The 17,643-nt window shown below is 46.8% G+C and overlaps 1 protein-coding gene across 1 annotated transcript in view; it reads left to right on the plus strand.

The window, feature by feature from the left end:
- Positions 1-17,144, plus strand: part of LOC135911765 (uncharacterized) — a 31,770-nt gene extending 14,626 nt beyond the window's left edge. The window contains exons 2-4 of the mRNA XM_065444108.1: positions 11,024-11,249; positions 12,129-12,400; positions 17,020-17,144. Coding sequence (XP_065300180.1) covers positions 11,024-11,249; positions 12,129-12,364 — 462 coding nt within the window. The 3' untranslated portion in view covers positions 12,365-12,400; positions 17,020-17,144. The remainder of the gene's footprint in view (positions 1-11,023; positions 11,250-12,128; positions 12,401-17,019) is intronic.
- The last annotated feature ends 499 nt before the right edge of the window (positions 17,145-17,643 follow it).

The raw sequence follows: 17,643 nt of genomic DNA on the forward strand, positions 1-17,643 counted from the left end.
CTAGGACCATAGAGTTTCTAAATAAATGCCGAAGAGGGGAATGTGGCGCTAGTGTCTACGGGGGCTTTCATGAGCGTGCCTCAACTTACATGGGAATGATGGGAAGTAAAGGCTTCGGATTGACTTGGATCTTTAGACTAGTGGCGTTTGCTTGCGGCGCAATAAACGAAGCTATACTTAAATATTATCGCGTAAAATCCTATTTTATTTCTGCAGTATGTTATATAATGTACAATACGTTACATAAACTTTGTATGACTTTGAGATGGAAGCACGGTTTACTATGGTTTATCACCAGGGCACACCAGGGTATGCATTTTTGTGCGATTCTGTTCCCGATTTAACGCCAGAGAATAATTATGTATTTATTTTTACAACAGCAATAAGAACCGTACATTTACTTATATAAAAATACTCATCAATTATTTATGGAAATTAAGCTTTTGTATAGTGAGAAAGTGTTGCGCCCTTGAGAGGAATGCTACAAGTGTCGTCTGCTACGATGCCTGCTCGCTGCAAACGCGAGACTTTTCTCGCAGACGACAGGCACTTGCGAACTCTCTCGCTCTTTCGAAAGGCTGCGTCGGCTGTCACGATTGCTGAACAACTTCAAGTACGTTTAAGCACATCTGTTACAGTGCACAGGACTCTAGTGGCCTCCTACGAGTATGCTTCATCATATTTTATATTGACGTACCGCTTCCGAAGCGTTATGACGTGGTTTTGTACTTACACATTTTGCGAAACTAGACTACAGCCAGGAGGCAGCAACCTTTCCTACCACAAGTACGTTTGTGTTCTCAAAGTCCTTTTCAATGAGCACATAAATGAGCAATGCGCCAACCTAACACACTAAACCAAGGTCCAAACGGTCAAAACATGTTCTTTCAACGCTTACGATGCCGTCGCTTTCTCGTCAGGGCTTCGACACCACACCACGACACAAACATCGTCCCAGCCGCTGGCCCAGCGCGCTATGGCCACTTTGAGCAACATAACGAGGGCAGAGAGCTTTGCGTCGCGCCGTCCCACTGCGGGTTATAGCAATTGCGCTTGGAGCAAAACCAAAACTGCCAAAAAAATACTTGTAGACAATTTCGCCAGTCGTCAGAATGCCAACCCGAAGCCTGTACTTCCCATCATTCCCATGATGGTTGAACGATCGCAGCGCCAGATTTCCCTCTAGTTATACTATTATGAAACTCTATGCCTAGGACCCTTTGATGCCTCGAATGACAAAGAAGAGGCTTTATTTTGCAAACAATTAGCCTCATAATATGAAGCTGGAAGACAACAGTCACTTCTTATTAATAAAACTGGTTGTTTTTTTATATGGCTTCAGTTTACTTCGCTTTCGTAGCTAACGCTGAACGTCTGCAGCTCTCACAGCACTTTTCAAGAACTAAACAATTGATCTTTGATGGAGGCAGCCAAAGAAAGTCAATTTAAAGTTCACGCTGAAAGACGCTACAACCTGTGATAATGCCAGCATTTTACGCGTAGCTCCAATGACAAGATGCTGAACACGCTTTAAAAGAACGATGGAAAGAAGTTGGGGGAGGAGGAGTCAGCGTGAGTAAAGTTAAACCAGCAATGGGACTGTTGGTTATGCTCATAAGAAACAAAAACAATGACGAAAATAAAGGCATCGAAAAAAACCTTCCCTTCTATCCCTCTGTCCCGACACTTTGTGTCTTTTACCTCATAAACAAGCTGGCAAAGGGAAAGAAGCTATAGGCACAATCTAGAGAGTCTCTTTTTAGACTCGACTAATTATTTTCTTAACTCACCCGATTCTTGGCCGATCCACCATAGTGGGCACGAGCCACTCTTGGAAGCAAACAAGGAAACAAAAAAACAATATATGGAGCAGTAAAGAGAGATCGGTATTCTCATTCCCCGAAAAAAAAAAGCAAAATACGGCTTGTTATAAAAGCATCTCGTCGCCGAGGAAGTGCAAAAGCGATAACAGCCACCGCTGAACAGGCAATGCGAGGGGCATCTCGGAGCAAGCAAAAGAAAGCAGCAAAGCAAAAAGCACAAAAAGAAGGAGGCGGAAAAAGCAAACAAGACGACTTGAAAGGTTCCTCGAGGGGTCGTCGGCGAAAATTGCCCGCCGCAAAGCGTTAGGAATGCGCGGCAGCCTGCAGCGAGAAACGAAAAACGAAAGCGCGCCATGGTTCTTCTTTTCTGGTCTTGGAATAAGGACGGCCGGCGCGTGCTCGATGCTGTTCCTCTTCCCGCTGCAACAACCACCTCCACGCGGCGGCCACTGCCTCGGGCGCACCAGAGAAAAGCGCCGGTTTGCCACCCTCTCTCCAACGCGCATTGGCCGGGGTATAGCCGGATCGCGGTGATAGAAAAATATGATGGTGGCGCGTTCTCTTTCGGCATCGCCAAGGTGAAGGCCGGCGAAACGCCAATCACGCAGGGTCAGCGACTCCTGCATCGCGTACTACCACGCGCGCGCCTGTGAAAGAGGGGCGTAGCGGAAAGTCGGGAATTGGACAGCCGGGTCCCCCCCCCCCCCCCCCCCCCCCCTCCGAACCTCTCGCCGTTGAACGTCGCCTTACAGCCTGGCCTTCGCTTCCTCCCCTCTTTTGCGAGGTCTTGAATTTGGGTTATTCGTGGACCAGCGAATCTTATGCAGATACACTCCTCGCTGTTTAGTAGTGCCTCCCTCACCCTACTCCCCTCCCCAATCCTCTCCCCCTTTCGCGTTGGTTCGTTACTGCTCGCTGTTGGCAGCGAGGTGTTCGAACGAGCCGTGCAATGGATGCCGCGCTGGAACCCGAAACGAGTTCTCCCTTTGGAGCATGTGGGAGCGCACACCTTGCGTCCCGCTCCGAAGCAGCTGTGGAGGCAATCGCCGCCAGCCTGTCAGCCGCCCAGCGGAGCGATGGCTCGCGGTGCGCCTGCTTGGCGTCCAAATGTGCCATTTAGAGTGATACCGTGACCGCGGCGTCTATTATTGAGGAGTATCGCCGGTCATGCGGAGCTATGCCTATCGGGATGCAACGCGCCGAACGGCGTTCGCAAACAGCCTGTCACGAACGGACTGAATATCACGGCCTCAATCGGCCAGAGATTGCGCTGCCGACAAGACGCGCTTTATTGTGTAGACGACGGCCCGCACCGCGCTGGACCATGGCTGCCCGTGGCGCTTCTCCTCGAATCGGCCGCCATTCACGCCGGGGCCGCGATGCTGCCGCCGTGGTAGCCCATTCACGCCGCGTCGCGTGCCCGAATTTGTCAGTAGACCGTAGTCCAGGCACTCTTCCACTGCTTGCGTTCTCCTGAGCAGATCAACTGGAGCATAACTGGCGTGCCAGCCTAGCACTGAAGTTGAAGTTTGCTGTCGTCTTTTTAGGGTACATTGCATTTTTACACTTTTCGGGCCCCTACAAAATTGTTACAGGGTCCCGAAATTCGATCAGAGAGATTCGCTTACCCTGCCATAGAATAGATCGCGTGAGCAGCTTTGGAAGCCCGGGGCGCGATCGGAGGTCCTTGTTCGAAACGCGCGTTCAGTTTGCGTCCAATCGCGTGAGGCGAAACTGAAAGCAAAACTGAACGCGCGTTTCCAACAACAATCTCCCATCGCGCCCCTGAATGCGACATCAAACGAAACGGGCGCGCATTTGCCAGATAAGTACACAAAAGAAGTAAAGTGAAAAGCATCCAGGGCATCCGGCGATCAGAACACGGTCGTGAATTGTATTTCGCGGGAGTGCCACAGCAAAATTTTGTAGCTGATTTATCCGGAAAAAGAAGACGAATAAAGAGAGAAAGCCGCAGGAAATGCAATACTATAAATGCATAATTTTTTTGCCACGCGTGCACAATAACGATCTTGCAACACGGGCTTGTCATTGTCGAAGAACGTCTGGCGCGAGTTCCTAAATACCGTCCTTATCATCATCGTCAAGTGCGTAACACAGACTCTGGCATTGTTGTGACACCAGTTAATTAATACAGAAGGAACTAGTTCGTATATACTCTTTTACGCGGCTCAATTACCTGGCAAAGACTATGCTGCCGCAGTGCCACAATGTGGGTCCTGCGAAGGACTTATAATTCTTCAGAGCAGTTCTTCGCAACCAATATTCATTAGGACCATAAACATGTCTACACTTGTATACGCAAAATAAAACGAGCAAACGCAATGACTTCGCCGTGCGTACATCTATATTATTGCGTTTGACCACTACTTGCCTCGGTAAAGCACCTTTTAAGAATGAATTTGAAAGTTCAGCAGTATACTATAAAATGCTACGACAGACCATGGGATTGACATCCATTCGGGTGATCATCAGATGGCGAATGAAGAGTGCTTCATTATAGCGAAGCACTCCCCTCGTCCTATAGTCGATTGCAAGCACAGAAGATGCTGCGCTTTCTTCGAACAGATGGCTAATGTTAACAAGTGCACAGTTAAGCTTTTCTTCTTCTCGCTGCTGTGTTGTATTCACGTGGGTGACGTTGTGTTATCTTTCTTCCTTTACTGTTTTACCCTTCATTTTTCCATTCTCCGTGCGAGATACCAAAACTGAACATTCCCATTTGTTTACCTTCTTGATATTTGTTTCACTTCTTCTTCTCTCTTTCTACGCTAAGTTACAAATAGGGAGTGTAACTCTGTGAGCCGTTCAGTTTCTCTTGTGGTGAAAACAGACGAAAGCATTTAAAGCTCTTTGTGGCACTCGCCTGCTTCCGTTTGTGTAGCGAGAGGCTTGACAGCTGCCTAAACATCAGAAACGCTATCAAACAGGAACCACCCAAACAGTGACCTTCAAACAGCTTACATCGCTGCAACCAAACTTGATCGAGCCGAGGTCCTCAAGCCCCGCCCGAAGATCACAAGAACAACAACGCCTCTTCTTACTACTAAATTATCAAACGCACTCCCAAACGTGAATAACATCCTAAGTAAATACTACCCGATTCTCACCAGCAACCAGAAACTTAAGAAGATTTTTCCCGACCCTCCCAGAGTGGCCTACAGACGCAACAATAATTTTAAAGATGTTCTTGTGCACGCCAAACTACAGAAAAAGAAGAAGTTGGGAACCAATCCCTGTGGTCGCCCCAGGTGCTCTACATGCAAACACATTCAATCCACTACTACAGTAAAAAGTACAGCGTCGAATTACACACACAAGGTAACTTCGGCTTTCACCTGCACATCAAGCAATGTAGTCTACTGTCTAGAATGCGCCTCTTGTAGCAAACAATACATAGGTGAGACCGGACAACAAATCAATACAAGACTCAATGGCCACCGCGCGGACACAAAACACAATTTACCCAAAGCAGTAGCCAGCCACTTTAATGAACATGGACATATGTTTGACAAAGCAAGGCTCTATATACTACAAACAAATTTCCGTTCCCCTCGCGAAAGGAAGTACACGGAATCATACCTCATACACAAGTTTAATTGCCTAAACCCGACAGGAATTAATTTGGCACGCGGCAACTTAGAATCTTTAAAAGCTGTAACTTAAATCTGAAACTCTCATATCATCAACCAATACAGAAAACACATTAGGCCACCAGCCAACTTTAATTCTTAACCTCACCTACTCTTTCATTTCGGAGGGGAAAAAAAAAGAAAAAAAATTTCCTGCCTACTACTCAATTTAATGTACTCTTTCAGGATTTTACGTCTATACCAACTGTACGATCCCCTTCTTCCATGTACACTTGCCCGCGCCCGCTCCTGCACGCGTCACCCTCCTGTTTGCTATACCGATTTCGCCCCCGCCCCCTTCCCCCTGCCCCCCTTTTTTAGTGTTTTTTTTTGAAACCCCCTCGACAACACATTCCGAAGTCAATATGCCTTTTTCGGCGCCTCAACCCAGAGTATCGCCTTCTGGATGCCGCCGTAACGACACCTACGTTAAGCGCGTGGGGCAGTGCCCCTTGAAAGACCATGCCGCTGCCTTTCAGTCACCCCACACATTGCACCGCAGACTCCTCGTCGCCACCTTAACTATTTCAAAATTACTCGACCTATTGCTTGACCGGCCGTTCTAATGCCTCAAAAACATGCCGCCAACGACTCCCCCTGAATACCTCCTAACCTTTCGCATCCCCAACACGCTCCCAAGCCCCCGTATTTCTTAAAGATTTCATTTTTCTCTTTCTTTTTCTTTCACCCCCCCCCCCTTTGTGGTGTCTTGGTACGGCCCTGGCTCCCCCCTCCTTTTTTTCCTTTTTTTCCCCTTTTTTCTGCTTCTATTTCTTTTCTTTCCTCCCCGCGTGCCCACTCTCACGCTCTTGTCCCCTCGTCTTGAGAATGAGGCTCACAGACGTCGGACGACAGCGCCTGTTCCCTCTTGTAATCTCTCTCTTTAAAACCAGCCGCCAGCGACAACACCCGCACGTGACGTCACTGCACTAACCCTTTAAAACTAACACGCCGAGGATGACGAGGCCGCCTTTGACGAAGATAGGTCCACCTATCGAAACGTTGGCCAGCCTGTCTGAGGTACTTCAACCCTGTTTAAAAAATTTTAAACATCGCATTAGTTATTTTAACGGAATACAAACGAATCAAAGGAAGAACAAAGAAAAATTGTGCTCGTTCTTCCCAGTTCTTGACATTACGTAGGAGTAACAGCATTTCCGCCAGCAATGCGCTACCTTATCACACATGAATGGATCGTGCACAAAAACTAGGCCACCTACAACCTGAGTGCAGTTACAGTGCAAGGCTAAACATGGACAGAGACAAGAAAGAACGCGTACAACGCTGCAGTGCTAACTGACCGCGTAAACACACTTAGCAGAAGTGTCACCTCAAGCAGAACCTGCTTGACGCTGTTTCTTGTCACCACGTCTTTCCTTCCTCTAGCTCTCGTTCTCATCTTTCTATTCCCCCTTTCCCGTCCCCGTGTAGCATAGTCAACCAGACACATTTCTGGTTAACATCCCTGCCTTCTCCCTTTCTTGCATTTTCCTTTCCCTCTGCTGTTGTTTTGTCTGTCCCCGTTTAGCCTTGCGCTGTAGATACATTGAGGATGACCCACCAACTAGCCACAAACGTTCACCTATATCTGTTACCATCCCATCAAAGGAAATGCTTAGGAATTGAAATTCAGCATGTATTCTTAAGTACGAGCCCGAGTGCCGGAGCACGTAAAAGAGGCACTCTCGTGAGAACACAGTAACAACGACATAAGTCAAACGGGTACTTGGTGCGATCTGTAAAACTTTGCAACAACCCCCCACCCTCCCCCAACCATAACAACAGAAAAAAAGGGCCCGTCAAGGAAAATCAGCAAACTAAAGAGTGCAGCTACACCCGTGCCATGCCATAGAAATGATCATGCGTAATCATAATCAGCTTAGGTGACTGAAAAAATAGTTAAATTTAGTTAAAGATTTAATGACGTCAACACTTGCGTGATGCCAAACCCATCGCACACATCTTGAGGCAAGTTTTATGGAAATGGGGCGTTGTACGTTTGAAAACTTGGAGCATTCAAAATTCCGCGCCCTCCTCGTGTGCGTCATCATCATGACGAATGGTGGCATATCAGAACAGCTCGAGAACGTAACGCAGCTATGTGCACTGATGAGCTAATGACGCAGTTGATCGTCATTTTCTGCACGAAGCAGTACATTTCAGATAATTTGCTTCTGCGTAGTCATGCTGTCTTGTGACGTAACATAACAGCTACTATTACAGGGGCGCCAACAGTCGAACTAAATGTGAGAAATGGCCATGTAAATGTAAAGTTTTCTTACCTATGCTTTAGCAACTGTTAACATCAAAGTATTTTTATTGTGAAGGCACGTTGCACTTCGTGAGGCGATTGTACGGCGATTCGAACTGTTCTTTAAATTCTTGGTCAAGAAATGCTCCATGGTAATGTCACGTTAATTGCATAAAAGTAATTCCGGGACATCATGCTCTTCACGTCTCTTTTCATAGCCTAGGTGTAGCTTTTGGGCATTAAGCCACATAAAAAAAGAGAAAAACAGGGTAAATTCTGTAAGCTAAACTGTCATACCGGGTAGCTGTAGCAGCAAGTATGCTGGCGGCTTTGCGTACACACTACGAATACTTAGGAAAGTTATTCAGGTCTAGCGTTAACTCGCCAGAACTGATCAGCCCCTCTCACAGGTTATTCATTAACCACATTAACCACACCCCACAACAAACCACACAAACAAAAAGTATATATATATATATATATATATATATATATATATATATATATATATATATATATATATATATATATATATATATATATATATATATATATATATATATATATATATATATATATATATGTGTGTGTGTGTGTGTGTGTGTGTTGGGTTTAAATTATCGGTTCTCAGCAAGAAAATGATGAATAAATGAATGAACGTTTATTCAAATAAGGATGACACTTGGCTTACTTATTGAGAACAAGGGGATTAGAAAAAGGGTACATTTTACAGTGAAGCCGACTCCTTCTCAGGCTTAGATACGGTGGGTGACGCTTGTCTCCCTCGCGAAGGCCAGGAGGCTGAGCAGTATCTTAGGTTCCAGCTAACGTTAGCCAAGCTCTAAGCCAAAACACGGTGCAAGGTGCGATTTCAAGACCAGTGGAGTTCGGGTATCGGAATTCTGGAGTCCAAACACCGTAAGTCTTATAACTGTATCTTGCACTTTGTTTTTTTTTAATCTTTTTTTTTGATGAACAGTTTGGCTAACATTAGCTGGGACACACTGTACACATGTGTATACAGTCGCTGGTGATTTGAAAATGATCGGCTGCGTGAAAGGCTTTCGTATTAAGCGCTCCTCACTGGTAAGAAGGCTGCAGCTATCTTTCATACGATATCAGATGCTGCCTAAATTGGTTATACTTTGAACCCCCTCGTGAAAATAAGCGACCCTGGTACGCCTTATACCAACCCAATGATAATTTAGGTGATCACGTTCATAAAGGTGACAACTTTACCCTTTTCTTTCGTGCGTCGCTGCCGGTCGGTGCTGTCCACAGTTCATCGGCGCACAGTGCCGTATCAAATACAAAGCTATGAACAAGAGAATTACAAATGTCGTCGCTCTTCGCGAGGCATTTCAGTGCAAGCACTTGCTCCACCTATGCCCTAACTAGAAATCAAATGGAGATGTTGAAGGAAACATGCTTGCGGCTACTACAATATCAAGTGCAAAAAAAATATTAAATAACAAACTTATAGGCCAGGAACTTGGCACCCGTAACTCTCTAAGTACATGCCATGCTTATAATGCGGTTTCTTTGACGTGTCGATACAGGCGTGCGCGCGTGTGTCACCTTGCACTCTCTCATTTATCAAACCGACGTTTCTGTATGCTTTGCATATCTTACAAACCCGCGAATTCGTGCACACTGTGACGCATTCGCGTACGTTTGAGTTTTCTACTATAGATAACCCAAAAGCGGGTGAAGTTCGCCAATACTGTTATAAAATAAATGCGCGATCAATGGTGGAGTTGAACCTCTGCCTTCTAACACAGCAGCTCAGTGCTTTAACCACTAAGTCACGATGGCTTTCCTTTTCTCTTTATTTCCAGGTTTCTGCAAGTCAGAACGTGAACGTAAAAAAAAAAGGAAAAAGAACGTGTGTACGAATAAAGACAACCTAATGGGCATCCCAGACAGGTAGCGCCACTAGGCCGTGATCGAGGCACTAGGCCAAGGTCGCACGCATGTTTCTCTCGTGCCAAAGTAGCTCGTTGCATCGTCTGGCATGTTCCTTACGTGCCAGTTGCTCGCATTCCTATACCTCGGGGCAGCGAGCGCTTTGAGACGTTGTGTTAGACTGCACCGCCTTCGGGATCGACCCATTTTTTTCGTCAGAGGAACGTGCGATACTTCCAGTCCAAATGGGTGAAATCTCGAAGTGAGCGCCATTGTAATAAAATAATCGAGACATGTTATCGGGCCCTCCTAGGTGACCCGGACAGTGGGCCATGACTTGGGCCGGTCCAACCGGACAGATGACGCGTGGTTCAGCCTGTGCACGCATCCACCCGCTGGATTAAAAGAGCGCGGCCCGTACTCACACACACACACACAAAAAATATTTCTTACGCTAATGATGTTCGTGGCTGAAGATTCTAGCCAACTGAGTTGTCGGGCATATAGTTAGCCAAGGAAGCCCCCGAACGGTAAAGCGCGCTCTTGCGAACGATACCAATAAGTTAAGTAATTATTTTAATTAGCGAAATAAGTAAGTAACTATTGTAATTAGCAAAATAAGTAGGTTTTTTCTGTCAAATGATGTCAGCCCGGGGATACAATCGATCTGTGTTGACGTAGTTCGAGTAAATTTTGTAGCATTTCTTAAAAAATAAAGTGTTCTAAGTAAGAACAAGAAAAACAAAACGCCATAAACATGGTAACAACCCGACAAACCCGTCACGCTCATCCCTATACTTTTATTCCGTAGATAGGGGCGAAATGCGAAAACACCCGTGTACTTTGATTTAGGTGCACGTTAAAGAACCCCAGGTGGTCCAAATTTCCGGAGTCCCCCCCTACGGCGTGCCTCATAATCACAAAGTGGTTTTGGCACGTAAAACCCCACAATTTTTTTTTATTCCGTATTTCCTTTAACAATTGAAGAATCGAATGCGCTTCCACGTTAATGGTGTCCCTCTCTTGAAACCTTAGAATCCACTCTCTAGCTCTGTCTATATTTTTATTCCGTCTCTATTTCTTGCTTCTCCTGCTTGGACATTCCATGTCCTGCAGTAGTCAATAAATAAATAAATGAATACGTGGACCCACCGCCAGAAAAAAAAGGCGCCTATATTTCTAGACGGCGTGAACTGCGGACCTGAAACGGCCCCCTGAGATCGGAAACGCGAGCTGATATGGCTCCTGGTCTATGGACCAAGAGACGTCCACTGGCTCGTCGTCTGAATAAAGCATTAGAAGCGAGCAACTTGTAGTGTGTGCATACGTCTCTCTGTTTCTATTCCCTTCTTTCGCCGTTGGTTTAAGGGCCCGACCACTATTCTCTACCGCAGGCACTGTCTGCCTTGTGCCTGCTGTGGGCCCTAGCCCACACCGAAGCCGGCGGCGGCGGCGGCGGCTACGGGGGAGGCGCCGTGGCTGTCGCGGCCTCCAAGCCCGTCCTCCATAGCATGGGCAATGCAGGCCACTACCTCGGCTACGCGGGCAACGTCTTCGAGCAGCTGCTGAGGTTTAGCGGACACTACGGACTCCCCAGCGGTGGCGGGGGAGGGGGCAAAGGTACGGGCCAGTATGGCCTGCGTAATCCGAGGTGGAAGCGGATCCCCGAAGACAGCGGCACACGTGGTAGTCGAACGGGTGACGGCCGCTTCGTAGTCGCCCCGACTGTTGATGTATCGCGCGACATTGGAGCTTGAGCGCGCTTCTGCATAAAGAAAAAAAAACCCTTTATTTAACCTACGCTGAGGTGCGTGCACTCGTGAACAGAAACTTAGCGTAAGCAAATTTGCACATGCCTACAAAGGCATCGTTGGTACACAAGAGCGGTTAGCAAAACGGGCTCCTGCCAGTAGTGAAAGCGCCGGCTAAAGAAAACTACTCGTGAGTGGGAAGGAGTCGTAAATATGGCCCCTAATCTACTAGCGAGTTTAATTCAGAACGCGAAACCTTCTTGAGATTCACTGATGCGCATCATTCTGTAGGAGCGGTGCTGGGCCATTAATGCCATCAGGAAGGGAAGTTTAATTAGTATTTCGAAAGGTTCCATTTAATTTTCTATTATCTTTTTTTATTATTATTGTTATTATTATTATTATGCGTCGCGCTGAGTGGCCAATACCGAGAATAACGACGGAGTGACGGCCTCCGAGCCGCGTGTGAGCCTAAGACGAAGGGTGGAAAGGATGAAATAGAAAATGCTAACCTAGAACACCCAGTTTCAATGACACGCCGTGGAGGAAAAGCGGGAAAGAAGAGACGCAATCGTGACACGCTGTCAGGGGACCGCCTTCAGTCTTTGATACGGCCAAATGAGCGTTATGGTTGGCACTGTGGCCGCGCATGGCCGGATGGTCGACCAACGCTGTGAGGCGACTTCGCTGCGAGGCGAGAGGCTTACAGGCACTGCGCGTCGTTTGGCTCCCTTTCCTTGTTCGCCAGGTCTGTACCGTGCCGTCAGTGTGCCCGTGTTCAGTGGCAGTGTGATGCTGGGCCACGGCCTGGGTCGTGGCGGAGGTGGCGGAGGCGGTGGCGGTGCCTTCCTTCTGGGCCACGGCGGCGGCTACGGTGGTGGCAGCGGCTTTGGCGGCGGATCCATCAAGACCTACAAGTTGGCCCATAGCTCCTACGGCGTTCCCGTCGGCGTGCCCGTCAGCTTGGCCCACGGGTGGCACTGACACTACGGGAGCTGGCCCTCCCTACACTTCCTCGGCGTAAGTGCGCGTGTTTCCGCTGTTTGGTGCTGACAGATGTAGCTCTCGCGCATGTGTGACGCTCATTCTGATAGCACTTTGGATATTTCCTATGATAGCACTTTGGATATTTCCGTACGTGTAAGAAGGCTTAGCACGTAATCACAAGCCAAGAGCAGTTATTTCTAATGTTCTATGTATAACATTTCCTCGTTCGCCTTTCAAGATTTGTACGCGAGAGTGCTTTAGGTATCTACCACGATGCCTTGTCACGACGCCTCAGTGCGTAATTGCTGCACTTACGATATGGAATGATGATGCTCTCGTTTAGAGTCCGCTATACATCCGTGAGTCGCTCTATGTGGGTTACATTGTCTTGCGTCTAATCTCCCTGCGACGTGAAGGCTTACTCGACCAGTGAAACCGATGTAGTTGCCATGCCTATCTTTCTTGTATGCATGGAGACTGTCACCCACGCAGTGAGCTATTGCTTAGTGCGCTCATTTAATTTTTCTATAAGAACTCAGCTCTAATAAAGCACTGACTGCGACGCAAACTCGTACAGGCACGGTGTGCGCATGTGGAGCACGCATATGCTAGTTTATGTCGCAGAAGAAGACGCTTGACAATAGTAAACCGCGCTAAACTCTTTTTATTCTTGCATATACCATGGAACGTATACGCTTATCGCTTGCATTATTTTTCGAAATTTTTGATGGCAGCCAGTTTTCCTGCTTTTTGAAATGTTAAGTAATGAAAAGTATTTGAAGTATGATAGAAGTGTATCGTTAGGAGCCGTTTAGTTGTGGCAAAGAGAGCAACAGCTGCCAGGGGGTTGAAGACGACGATCGGCGCACCGCTGCGAGCAGTGAATGCCCTGTGGCCATATTGGCTACTTTCATTCATTCATCTGCAAACAGACTGCATATAAACCTTTTGTTACTTTTATCTTATTTGTCGTCCCCGTCATAATGTACGGGGGATCTGTTAATGCAATTAACCTCCCTGTCTCTCCGTCTATTTCTCCTCTTCCTGTTAATGTAATGATGTGAAACTCAATTAAAGAGTGGTTTACGGACTCGCGTATTGCGCGTAATAGTCGGTTGCACAGTACGCCGTACAGCACCTGCTTTATACGATTGATGGCCAGCAGAAATGGAGACAGCTTTCTCTATATACAACGTCTCACGAACACCCTCCAGTTCGGAAACCTAAGCGCTACACTGCGTGCGAATAAACTGGAAAGCAAATCTTGTGAACTAGAGGGTGAAAACACAAGTGCGTTGATTGTATCTTCACTATAACCGTGAAATTTGGAGCACCTAGTTCAGTTCGCCCGCTTCACCACCACGTGGCTGGATAGACCCTTCAATATGAGGAATTCTCGGTGCAGTACGCAGAATGGCATTGACTATACTGTGTTCTACCAATCCGTTGGCTAATCGGCGACGGGCTGCTCACAACGACGGACTGGTCGGATGAGCGCACCTACCCCTGAATTGAGCCACTGAACTCGCGTTCACCTGCTATCACAGAAATTGTGCAGGTCCAACGCACACATTTTGGAATCTATCTGAAGCGAAGTTTTCGTGAAGCGGTTACTCGAATGCTCTAAATGTGCCCATTTCGTTTCTGCGTCTTTGGCGCAAGCTGGCGCACCCGCGCTGCGCAATGCGACGCGCGATCATCTCGAGGTTGGCTTTGGAAGAAGTGCGATTACCGGGCGGCTGTGCTGGGGCACCGAGGTCCCATCCTCGGGGTGCGTAATTCAATTTTTGGTAACCCAGGCATCCAGTGACACTCTTGTTTCTTGTGCAGCACTTCCGGTTCACCTCCTGAGACGACCGGGGACGAAATTCGAAAACAAAAATAGAATAATAATAGGATACAGTACAAAATTCCTGGGTTTCATTATCGATATGATACCAGAGTACATATAAGGATAGTTACGAGTTAGTGTAGCCTCCGGAATAATTAGAATTAATTAGAAATCCCCGATTACTGCACTCCAAAGCACAGAGTCGCGGACTTTAGAGACCCGTCACGTCAGCACGACTTTTGCGAAATTCCTGGAAACCCGGAAGTAGAAAGCGGATGTAATGACCTCACTAATGATGTCACACACAATAAGGTGGCATGGTACTTAACGGACTAACTAATGGAAAACAGTTGCCTCCGAGTTCAGTTCGTGCCTTGCGTTCGCCTAAAGTTAACGTAAAGAACACCAACGCCGAGGTGCGAGTGCCACTAAGAGACACGTAAGTCAAAGATTAGGGTCGCCTACCATTTTTTTAGCTGTGAGCTATTGGGCAAGACAGGAGCAGCACCTAACAGCCACGGCCAGGAAAGTCCGGGAGGATTCGAAAAAAAAAAGTAAAAGAAAGAAAGAAAGAAAGAAAGAAAGAAAGGAAGAAAGAAAAACTCCTCTTCAAAATTTAATTGACAGTCTCAGTAGCTGATACGCTGCTTCCATAGGCACTTCTGAGCATGGACACGCTTAGTCCTTTATATGTAGGAACACTTCTATGTTCGATTTTGACACGGTGTTATGAAAACTGTGATTTCCGGACACATTCTCGATGTACATGGCGCTTTAGATAGACATAAGACAAAACCCTAAACTACAGTATACAGCTCTTTGGAATCGCCAAGTTACATAGAAGTTTATTTCCACAATTATTGCTTTTCGTGAACAAAAATATTCCCAATTTTCGTTAGATCTATGGATCATAATAAGTCGATCTTCGCATGTTTCTCAGAAAGGGAATTCAACCGTAAAATACCGAGCTTGTGAATGCGTGGTGTGCTGTTCAACCTAAAGACGCAAATTGTTGTGGCAATTTCATCTTCGTTACCTGTGCGACTGCAGCTATTCGCGAAAACTGCGTTTTCCTATTTAAATCACATCTGTTTTCAGTGAGCTGTCATTCGTGCCCCCGATTCCGGGACTTGATCTTACATAAGCAGGACTATTTATTGTTGCTTTTTAATGCGTAAGCATTCTTTGGCGAGCTCCCCAACCCTGTCACGCAAAAAGTATAATGCCTCAATATCTGCACAAAAATGCGTAATTTGCAAAGTTAAGACATTTAATCGTTATGATAGTCTATATGTAGATGATTGGAAACTTGTAAGCGAGAAGGAGCAATTTAAAGCAAAAAAAATTAAATACCCATAGTGCTCCTCAGAAAATACATGGGGAAGCTTATAGTAAGGGTGAGCCAACTGAAGTTTGGGGTTGGGTCAACTTGAAATTTGGAGGTGGGCCAACATAAATTTGGGTGTGGGCCAACTTGAAATTTCGGGGTGGGTCGCCTTAAATTTGGGGGTGGGCCAACTTGAAATTTGTGGTTAGGCCAAGTTAAATCTGTGGGTAGGCCAAGTTAAATTTGGGGGTGGGCCTACTTAAATTTGGGGATGGGCCAAGTTGAAATCTGGGGGTGGGCCAAATTAAATTTAGGGGTGGGTCAACTTTAAATTTGGGGAGGGGGAGGGGTGGCCCAAATGAAATTTGGGGGTGGGCCAACTTACATTTGGGGATGGGCCAACCTATATTTCGGGGTGGGCCTACTTGAAATTTGGGCTTGGCACAACTGAAATGTGCAGTTGGGCCAACTCGAAATTTGGGCGTGGGCCAACTTGAGATTTTGGAGTGTCCCAATGTCCATTTGAACGCTGCTGAGCGTCCTTCGAGTCATTAAGGCCTCGCGGCAAAGTGAGCACGTTAAGACGCTTGGCGCGTTTTCATTGGGCCTTGCCGAGGCGCAGTCAGAACACAGGCGAGAGCTTGCGCGGACAAGGAATGCGAGCATAACGCAGGCTTGCGAGAGCGACAGCGAGGGCGAAATGACATCGCGGCGACGCACTCTCCCCTCACGCAGCGCCTCACGCGATAATGCTGGCGTTCCCTTCCGACCGCTCTGCTCCGTCGAGGCGCGCTCATGCCTGGAGTTTCGGCTCAACTGGTACGATTGCATTGAAGGGGCCTAAGCGTTCTTTGCCATGGGTAGACGCGCATCAGCTAGGAAAAGCAAATAGGCAAAACTAAGCAAAAACGACGTGACAGCCGAGCAAAACAATGCTTATGCATTATTAGTAGGCAAGTCTGAAAATTTCTGTAGCTTTTTTTTTTAAATTACACGTGAATCAGAAAACATTCACATCTGTCAGGTAATTCCTGCTACTCGACCTTCCTGGTGGTCGGTAATAGAACACACGGTGTGATTCATTTCTCTCTTTCTGGCTGTTGCACACGCACACACACGCAAAAAAGGGAAGGAAAGCGCGAAGAAGGTTCACGCGTCATTTCACAAGCGTGCGCTGACCAGATGCTCTTTTCTCGAGGTATTGAAGCGTGTTCTTGTGTAACTGTCACAGTGAAAATATAGCACGGCAAGAGCGTCGCGTACTGTTACGTGGGTAGTGAACACGCCAGTGGAAAAATGACACACGTCATTACAAACATATCAGTGCGGAAATAGGACATATGTGTCATTAGTCTATATAATATTTTGAGCGAATTTACACTCAATAACTTTTGAACAAAACGATCGACGTAACTTGATTCGTTTTTCAAAATAATAACTACTACTACTTATTACTGCTGTATATTTATGCTTTGTTATTTGTTCTTTTTGCAGGTAACGAACGACACATCAACCATCTGATATACCGGAGGACACCTGTACATAATGTTTCACATTACAGCTCATTAAGTTTTTCTCTTGTTCAATAAAACACGTTCTATTTTTGCTGTTTGAAACAAGTGTTTCAGTTCATGGATTTTAGCTACGAGTACGCGCTGCGCTGGTGGAAAAGCGAAAGTGACTGCGGTGAACAAACAGGATAAGATTGGACATGAAACCTAGTATTCTTGACGCATAATATCTGCGGTAGTGTGTTCAAGGCGCACAGTAAGGCATTCCTATCATCCGCCTCGATTCCGCGCATTGAAGAGAACACTATAGACCGCGTCAGCGATCCAGAGAAGAGAGTCGGAAGAACGGTTCCTCCACTGTCCACTCCCGATCTCCCTCTGCGCGACGCCGGCTGAATGGAAACTTCGCGGAAGCATTGGTGCGGGCCAATGAGCGAGGCTCCCCCACATTCTTTCTCAGAACGCGCAGCCGGCTCTCGTTATCGATTGGCTGACACGATCTTTGGCGTTCGCTGCACTGCACGGAGTTGGCGAGACGTAGTATAGGTGAAGATCTGTGGTTAAATTGTCCTGTATAGAGATAGAGAAAGAAAAAGCTGAATGGTTA

This window comes from Dermacentor albipictus, chromosome 1 (genome assembly GCF_038994185.2).
Source record: "Dermacentor albipictus isolate Rhodes 1998 colony chromosome 1, USDA_Dalb.pri_finalv2, whole genome shotgun sequence".
In the NCBI taxonomy this organism is placed as follows: domain Eukaryota; kingdom Metazoa; phylum Arthropoda; class Arachnida; order Ixodida; family Ixodidae; genus Dermacentor; species Dermacentor albipictus.